We start from the raw sequence: 9,695 nt of genomic DNA on the forward strand, positions 1-9,695 counted from the left end.
TTTTTTTTAAAGGATGGGTGTAATGGTAGCATGTTTAAAACCAGAGGGGAACACACCAGAAGTTACTTATAGGTTGAAAAGATGAGTTGGGGCTGGGATAAATACTGTGGTGAGGTTAGGGATGAGGTGGGATGGGATTGGGTCAAGTGCACAGGTGGTAAGATGTGATCTAGAGCAGTGTTTCCCAACCAGTGTGCTTCCAGCTGTTGCAAAACTACAACTCCCAGCATGCCCGCACAGCCAAAGGCTGTCCAGGCATGCTGGGAGTTGTAGTTTTGCAACAGCTAGAGGCACACTGGTTGGGAAACACTGATCTAGAGAGTAGGGTGGAAAGTTTTAGTATAGTTAGTATAGACTTCTCTTGTAGTTTAGTATTTATATAGCATAGTATACACTGCACTAGTACAGTAGTTTAGGATTTATATAGCTTAGTATACACAGCACTGTATTAGTTTAGGATTTATATTGCATAGCATAGACTTCACTCTTGTAGTTTAGGATTTATAGAGTTTGTATACTCTTCACTCTAGTAGTTTAGTATTTATATAGCATACTAGCAGACGGACCCGGCTTTGCACTGATATATTTCATCAATTTAATGTTTGTGTGAGTCTATCGTAAAAATTGTCGTGTGACACATGTAGCAGTGTAGTTGTGCCTCATGTGTCATGCAGTGCACTCTTGTAGTCTAATATCTATAAAGCATAGTTAACACTGCACTCTTGTAGCCTAGTATCTACAGGTCCTTCTAAAAAAATTAGCATATTGTGATAAAGGTCATTATTTTCTGTAATGTACTGATAAACATTAGACTTTCATATATTTTAGATTCATTACACACCAACTGAAGTAGTTCAAGCCTTTTATTGTTTTAATATTGATGATTTTGGCATACAGCTCATGAAAACCCAAAATTCCTATCTAAAAAAATTAGCATATCATGAAAAGGTTCTCTAAAGGAGCTATTAACCTAATCATCTGAATCAACTAATTAACTCTAAACACCTGCAAAAGATTCCTAAGGCTTTTAAAAACTCCCAGCCTGGTTCATTACTCAAAACCGCAATCATGGGTAAGACTGCCAACCTGACTGCTGTCCAGAAGGCCATCATTGACACCCTCAAGCAAGAGGGTAAGACACAGAAACGTATAGGCTGTTCCCAGAGTGCTGTATCAAGGCACCTCAGTGGGAAGTCTGTGGGAAGGAAAAAGTGTGGCAGAAAACGCTGCACAACGAGAAGAGGTGACCGGACCCTGAGGAAGATTGTGGAGAAGGACCGATTCCAGACCTTGGGGGACCTGCGGAAGCAGTGGACTGAGTCTGGAGTAGAAACATCCAGAGCCACAGTGTACAGGCGTGTGCAGGAAATGGGCTACAGGTGCCGCATTCCCCAGGTCAAGCCACTTTTGAACCAGAAACAGCGGCAGAAGCGCCTGACCTGGGCTACAGAGAAGCAGCACTGGACTGTTGCATGTCATTCGGAAATCAAGGTGCCAGAGTCTGGAGGAAGACTGGGGAGAGGGAAATGCCAAAATGCCTGAAGTCCAGTGTCAAGTACCCACAGTCAGTGATGGTCTGGGGTGCCATGTCAGCTGCTGGTGTTGGTCCACTGTGTTTTATAAAGGGCAGGGTCAATGCAGCTAGCTATCAGGAGATTTTGGAGCACTTCATGCTTCCATCTGCTGAAAAGCTTTATGGAGATGAAGATTTCATTTTTCAGCACGACCTGGCACCTGCTCACAGTGCCAAAACCACTGGTAAATGGTTTACTGACCATGGTATTACTGTGCTCAATTGGCCTGCCAACTCTCCTGACCTGAACCCCATAGAGAGTCTGTGGGATATTGGGAAGAGAAAGTTGAGAGACGCAAGACCCAACACTCTGGATGAGCTTAAAGGGACACTGACGGGCCCAATAACCCTAATTAGCTGTACATATCCATGCACAGGTCTTCTAATGTGCATTTAAAACATATAAGTATCCCCCCTGTCCACATTATGAATACTGCAAACTCGGGTTTTATAACCTGAAGTAATCCCTGTTCTTTCTGCCCAAGGGGCGGGGTTTCAGCTTCTCTTGTGCCCAGAGAAGCTGAAACCCCGCCCCTTGGGCAGAAAGAACAGGGATTACTTCAGGTTATAAAACCTGAGTTTGCAGTATTCATAATGTGGACAGGGGGGATACTTATATGTTTTAAATGCACATTAGAAGACCTGTGCATGGATATGTACAGCTAATTAGGGATATTGGGCCTGTCAGTGTCCCTTTAAGGCCGCTATCGAAGCATCCTGGGCCTCCATAGCACCTCAGCAGTGCCACAGGCTGATTGCCTCCATGCCACGCTGCATTGAAGCAGTCATTTCTGCAAAAGGATTCCCGACCAAGTATTGAGTGCATAACTGAACATAATTATTTGAAGGTTGACTTTTTTTGTATTAAAAACACTTTTCTTTTATTGGTCGGATGAAATATGCAAATTTTTTGAGATAGGAAATTTGGGTTTTCATGAGCTGTATGCCAAAATCAAGCCTTTTATTGTTTTAATATTGATGAACTACTTCAGTTGGTGTGTAATGAATCTAAAATATATGAAAGTCTAATGTTTATCAGTACATTACAGAAAATAATGACCTTTATCACAATATGCAACTTTTTTTAGAAGGACCTGTATATAGCATAGTAAACACTTCACTCTTGTAGTCTAGTATCTATATAGCATAGTAAACACTGAACATTTATAGTTTCGTGTTTATATAGCATAGTGTACACTGCACTCTTGTAGTTTAGATGTATGTGGAATACTATACTCTGCACTTTTGTAGTGTAATATTTATATATTATACATTACACTCATGTAGTTTAGAATTTATATAGCATAGTAAACACTGCACTCTTGTAGTTTAGGATTTATATGTGAAAAAGGACATCTGTGTATCTAGTTCAGCCTGCTATCCTGCAAGTTGATCCAGAGGAAGGGAAGAAAAAAAACTTTATTTTAGGGGAAAAAATTCCTTCCAACTCCAATCAGGCAGCCAGAATACCTCCCTGGATCAATGGTCCTTCTACAGGTTTTTAGTTACTATAACTTGTAATATTAGACTCCAGAAATACATCCAGACCCCTCTTGAACCCTTTTAGTGAGTTCACCATCTCCACCTCCTCTGGTGGTCTCACTGCTCTTACAGTAAAGAACCCTTTTCTCTGTTAATGTAGAAACTTTCTTTTCTCTAGGCGTAGAGAATGTCTCCTTGTCACAGTAAATAGATCATGAGAGATCTCTGCATGCACCTTGATATGGTTATTAGATCTCCCCCTTGCTTTATTGTGGTTTAGTATTTTGTATAGAATATGTACATTATACGCTGTTCTTTCAAACGTACGGCATACACTGCGTTCTTGCAGTTTTAGGATTGATTTCTAGTATTCTGTACGATGCACTAGCTTATGGCAGGTGTACAGGACTGTAATATACCTCAATCTTGCATAATCTATTTTTCTTCTGTGACATAACACCTTAGCTGAGTATTATCGAAAGAGAGGAGTATTGAAGTCAAGGCATGGCTAGATGCCACCTGGGAAAACTGCCAGCCAGCTTCCATGACCCTGGTACCATGGTCCACACATGTGACCTGACACAGCTGTGCACAGGGTGTACTTTGGATCAGCTGAGACACGAGAGGCACCTGCTGGAAAGTGTGCACTGCCAGTACCTGCTCTACAAGTGTCTGCATCTTCCTGGAGTTCTCACTCCCATCTCATTAGATTACATGCCACTCCTAAATCCAAAGAGCCTGTCCCTCCCTTCACTCCTCCTGGTCTCTGCACACTTGGCATTTTACGTTCTTGCTGCTTACAGATTCAGGACTCTGTTCCCTGCTCCCAGGCAGCTCCTGCAGAAGTTTGTGACAGTGACCCGCATGCTATTCTCTGGAGAACCCGCTGATGCAGCAGGTGGCCCTAGAAGACCAAGCACAGCCCTGGCATCTGGCTATGAGATGGGTGAAGTTCAGATGTGCCATACTGTGTACCCCTGGCACTCCAACCACTGTGGTGAGCTGAGTGCTGGACAGCTCCTGACATGGATAGACACCACAGCTTGCCTGGCAGGTAGGACTGGATGTCTTGAGAAATTTGTGTGTATTTAGTGTTTGGGCTGATGCTCTGTTCCATGGTGTGGGGTTCATATACAATGTATTTCTCAGCTATTCTGAGCTCCGCTCCCAACTAGACATGAATGTGTACCTCAATAAAAAGGGGTTGTCCTTGGGTACCATTATTTTTTGAGACAGCGCCACTCATGTCCATGGGTTTAAATAAGGGTGAACTTCCATACCAGACTCGGACCATGGACAAGAGTGGCATTGTTTAAAAAAAAAAAGAGAAACCCTTTTTTTTTTAATCCCAGACAAGCTTCATAAGGATTTCCATCGTGTCAGAAGAAACAATAAGGCTTAATATTGAAACATAATTATTGTAGCAATTAATATGGGATTAGGGTATGATGCAGTAAAAACTGTTTAACATAATTATCCTAAAGATAGATTCAGGTCATTTGACATATGGTGTGCTCTATTAGACATATTAGAGTTTGTATGTCTAGCCTAGAATTGGTAGAAGGTGACTGGCTGAACCTTTGCATCTAAAATATGAAAATAAAGCTTGCAAATAGTTGGTAGACTATTTGTAATCAAAACTAAGCATCTATGCACCATACTGGAGTGCTGCTCTGTTTTTCATTGATATTATCCTGGGATGCTATTCCCACTGGAGCTTGTACCCAATCTCCAATATTCCAAGGTTGATGCTGCCATCTATTATAATAGACATATAGCGATATAGAGATTTTTTTGAATTTTTTATTTTTATTGCTACTTACTGTGATTTCATAGACCGCACATTTTTGAAGAAATTTGAAAGCATGTCCATGGAAGTCAATATCACAGCGAATTCTCTCCAGCAAAGTCTACATATAGCCATAGCAATAAAAAACAAAACCTAGTGGCCCCTTTTTCCTCCAATGTAGCAGCAATTTCCGAGATTTATCTCAAGGGATTCAATTGCCCTAGTAATGTCTAGACGTAGCCTAGGTTACTATGATGCTGTGCTCATTGGGCCACCCGTGGGACTATTGTCCCGCACTCATAAGATCTTATGAGTGCAGGACAATAGTCCGGCGGGCGGCCCGATGCGCACAGCATCCTAGTAACCTATGATGCTGTGTACTCCCGTGCGCACGATGTATGCTGCTCCGGGACGTATGGCCCGCTCACGGACTGTATGTCTTGGAGGGCATACGGTTGTGTGCATGAGCCCTTAAGCCTCATTCACACTTCAGTGTTTGGTCAGTGATTTTCCATCAGTGACTGAGCCAAAACCAGGATTGGAGCCTCCAGACATAAGGTGTAAGGGAAAGATCTGCACCTGTTCTGTGTTTAGAGCCAAACCTGGTTTTGGCTCAAAATTGCTGATGGAAATCACTGACCAAAACGCTGAGGTTTAACTGAGGCATTCTCTTTAGACACCATAGGTGATAGTCTAACGTGTTCTAGGGGGTGTCAGCTGAATGAGTGGTCCTCTGCCACCACCAGAACATTGCATGTGTTTTGTATGTTTGTATGACTCTGAAATGAAAAGTATTCTGCATGATATCCCTAATGAGCCATTCTTATTATGCCCTATTTCTGTCTTTAAGCGGAGAGACATGCCGGTGTGGCCTGTGTTACAGCATCTGTGGATGATATACAGATTGAAGCGACTGCCAGGTATTGTCTTTAATCCCAGCAGTTGTCATTGCTGTAAGGTTCAGGTTTGTTCTTCTTCCAAAAACACCATACTTGATTCCAGGTTGTCTGACGTTGCAGCTCAGTCTCATTCACCTCAATGGAGCTGTGATTTGATGCCAGGTGCAACCTACTGTATGAACAGGTGTGTTTTCTGGAAGAAAGCAGTCATATTTTTCAATTCCTGGACACCCCCTTTAAGTTGTGGGTCTAATAATATCTACTTCATAATTAACTGCACATATATTGATAATTATAATCATTCTGTGAGAAAAGCCATTTTTACGTTATTGGTGAAAGATGGTCAAAGGATCCATGAAAGAAAATTTGCAGGATTTTCTTACTCCTTGGGAATGTCCATTGTGCCCCAAGTATGTCAAAATAATCTTACTATTCTAAATAGTCCTCCATATCTCCATATAGCCATGGTCCTCCATATAGTCTTCCATATAGCCATGGTCCTCCATATCTTGCTTGCTTCAGCAGAGCGATGGCCTGTTATACGGCACGAATACCTGGCTGGAGGAGTTGTGTACAGTAGATTCTGGTGCCAAACCTTTAATATAATTGAGGCTAGGCATTCTGTATAGATTGTGTAAATAAAGACTCCAGTTCCCCTCGTGATGTCACCATACATAGGTAAGAAACTGGCATTTCTGAACAATGAAGGTGAACTACTGATGTCATGGCACAAGGATAATGATTGACGTAAAGCATCAGCATGGGAATAATGGTCAAATGATGTCACAATGCAGCCATGATGCACATAGTGATGTCATAAACAGAAATAAAAAGCATGGTGATGTCAAAGTAAAAGGAAAAACACCATGAAGTCGGAGGAAAGGATTATTGCACATAGTGATGTCACAGCATAGGTACATACAGTAGATGGTTTGCACTGTATTATGAACACAAATACATTCAAAACCTAATGACTTGGGTATAACTACAATTAACACCTTACCTCTGCCACCCACAGGGCTCCAGGAAGCTCAGATATGAATGGTTCTTGGTCTTCACTTTAGAGCTGTGACTGTTCTTTTTTTTGTTAGATCAAGAGTTTGCTAGCGATTTTTTTTTTTTTCTTTTTCTTTTTTTTTTTCTTTTTTTTTTTTTAAATAAGGACTTTTACAGCGACCCTGATGGGCAACAAAAATGTTTTCTACCTGTGATCAGTGTCTACATTTCAGAGGCGTTTAAAGCTGCTACTCGGCAAAATAAATACTGCTCCTTGGGGGTGACCTTGGATGATGAGAGGCCAAGTCACACAAGAATTGCCAAATTTAGTTTGGCATTGGGCTTTAAAGTAAAGCTCCTTTCCAAATATTACATTCGAGAACAATACTGGAGCATCCTCCGATTACCCGTCTAACCCCCATTACATGTGGAGGAAGTTGGAGAACATTGGGGAGACCAGATTCTCCTTTGCTTCCCTGTAGGTGCTATCTTCTGTTGCCTTCGTGCTTCTTTGCTAGGCCTGTCACACATCATATGAATGCTCTAGAAATGGGACGTATTTTATAACTTTCTAGGGACTTTATTACAAGAGTGTGTTAAGCGGTCTCATTGAGCAGTCACGTCATTTTCCCATGCTGTCACTATTATCTATATTTAGTTGGCAGACTTCTCCATGATGCTGTCAGGAATTTCAATAAGAGATCATATGAAGTTTCCTCCCCTCCTGTCATTGGTGTTCCTGCTGCAGGATTAAAGGACCCTGGCAGAGGAGAGTGGAAACTTCTTCTCTCCGGGCAGTGGCCTATTTTCAGTCCAAGAACTTTCTCTATCTTCCTGACAAGAATTGTTCTGGGTTACAAGCTAAATGAGTACTCGAAATGGATGAGAGCAGGAATAAGTAAATGATTTCAATAGAGGTTCAGGGACATTTCCACCACAAAAGCCTTTGGTTTATTAAGATGGATTGTGCAGCTTAGCAGGGAGGACTGCTGCGCCATCCAATCTAGGCCAATTACAAAACATGTTCACAGGGTCTTTAGCTCGTGGTCTCTCATGAGTTCATTTGTTTCCATCTTTGTTAGATGTTCTGTGTCATCCTCAGAACAGTGTCCTGTCGGTATAGTGTACAATGACTGATTTGGATAGTCCTGCCTGTCTGTATTAGGAAGGCTTTGTTATAGGAAGCCCCTGCTGTCCTGACCAAGGTGTGAGTTGCTCCTGGGTCTTAAAGGGGTTGCTTCATTTCAGCAAATTACTTTTATCATGTAGGCAAAGTTAATGCAAGGCACTTACTAATGTATTGTGATTGTCCATGTTGCCTCCTCTGCTGGCTGGATTCATTATTCCATTGCATTATACCCTGCTTGTTTCCAGGGGATGGGAGCTGCTGTGCAGGCATGTCTAGGTATGCACCCACAGATCCAGCCACCAGGGAGGCCAGAACTTTTTCTTAGTGTGCCAGCACGACCACCACTGCTGGATTGCAGGGTGGTCGTAACCCCAAAAATGAACCCAGACAGGAAAGGAGGCATTATGGACGATCACAATACATTAGTAAGTGTCTAAATGCCATTTGCAGAACTCAGACAATCCCTTTAAAACTAAATATTTCACAGCACCCCCACCTTCCATGTGCCATTTATAATACTATTTTATATGGCAGAACAACTTTTAGGTCCCACAGGACACCAGGTCTCAGTTAAGGGTGCCATATTGCGTAGGTTTCCTCTCTCACTCCAAAGACATACTGATGGGGAACTTAGATTGTGAACCCCATTGGGGACAGAGTGATGCTAATGTCTGTAAAGCCCTGCGGAATATAGTAGCGCTATATAAGTGCATAAAATAAAATATCTACTGTACATCCATTGTAGCTACACCCTGACCATAACATAGCATGCTGATTGAAAAGGCAATTATGGAGAATTACAGTTCATTCCTGATGATCGTCGATTGTTAAGCAGAGGGGAGAGCTGCCTTTACATGTAACAATCCCTTCCTCTGTAGGGAATAAATGATCACCACTGTAGATTCAAGCGTTTGAGTGTTCATTTACACAGAGAACTATTTGAAACAATCGTTGCTAGGATGATTCTCAGCCTATGTAAAGGGCTGAATGTTGCTCCACTCCCTTTACCTCCTTCTGCTAATCTGGACAGTAGGAAATTGTGCAGATTAAAGGCAATAAGTGATGACTAAAGGGTAAATTAATAATAATAAAAGTCTGTTACCAAAAAGACACATTTCTGCATAGAAATTGTGTACACAGAATGGTGGAATAGTTGTAAATGCCTCTTTTTCAAAGTTGCTTAAATTTTTTTTTTTTGTGTTTATATATTAGCAATAAAGAAATGGTTGCAAGTGTAAACACTCGTAACTTAACCTGTAACGGTGTATATAGACTCTAACTGCCGTATACAGCACCTTTTCCTCTGTCTAGTCTATATTTTACTTTTAACTACAATGTTGTGATTTGTTTTTCTCTTAGGATTGGCCAACAAATCTGCATTAGAGCAAAAGTGAACCGGGCATTTAACACCAGCATGGAGGTAAACTTGCTCTTTGGAGGTTTATCATTATTTTAGTGATATGAAGTAAGATATCAAATTATACCTGTTTTATAGTTTATGCAACTTTTGTAAACTGCTTCCGCAATACACTAGACCTGGGCTATCTGCAATGGATGTTATGTTTTCTGAGATATTTCCATATCTTTTGGTTGTTCATGCCAGCTAGAGAAGGTATGGTTGTCAGGACCAGGTATAACCACTCTGTTCCTCCCCATTTTGTAGGAATGTGCTGGTCCTACTTCCTGCCAGGAGGGGGAGTTCCTGAGGGTACTTTCACATTAGCGTTAGTTTTCTGGTATTGAGTTTTGTCCTAGGGGCTCAATACCGGAGAGAAAAAACGCATCAGTTTTATCCCAATGCATTCTGAATGGAAAGCAATCCGTTCA

General features: G+C 41.6%; 1 protein-coding gene across 1 annotated transcript in view; it reads left to right on the plus strand.

The window, feature by feature from the left end:
* The first annotated feature begins 3,695 nt into the window (after positions 1–3,695).
* ACOT12 (acyl-CoA thioesterase 12) overlaps positions 3,696–9,695 on the plus strand; it is a 66,968-nt gene continuing 60,968 nt past the window's right edge. The window contains exons 1-3 of the mRNA XM_044291627.1: positions 3,696–4,109; positions 5,695–5,764; positions 9,228–9,288. Of these exons, the coding sequence (XP_044147562.1) occupies positions 3,770–4,109; positions 5,695–5,764; positions 9,228–9,288 (471 nt within the window). The 5' untranslated portion in view covers positions 3,696–3,769. The remainder of the gene's footprint in view (positions 4,110–5,694; positions 5,765–9,227; positions 9,289–9,695) is intronic.

This window comes from Bufo gargarizans, chromosome 1 (genome assembly GCF_014858855.1).
Source record: "Bufo gargarizans isolate SCDJY-AF-19 chromosome 1, ASM1485885v1, whole genome shotgun sequence".
NCBI lineage: Eukaryota > Metazoa > Chordata > Amphibia > Anura > Bufonidae > Bufo > Bufo gargarizans.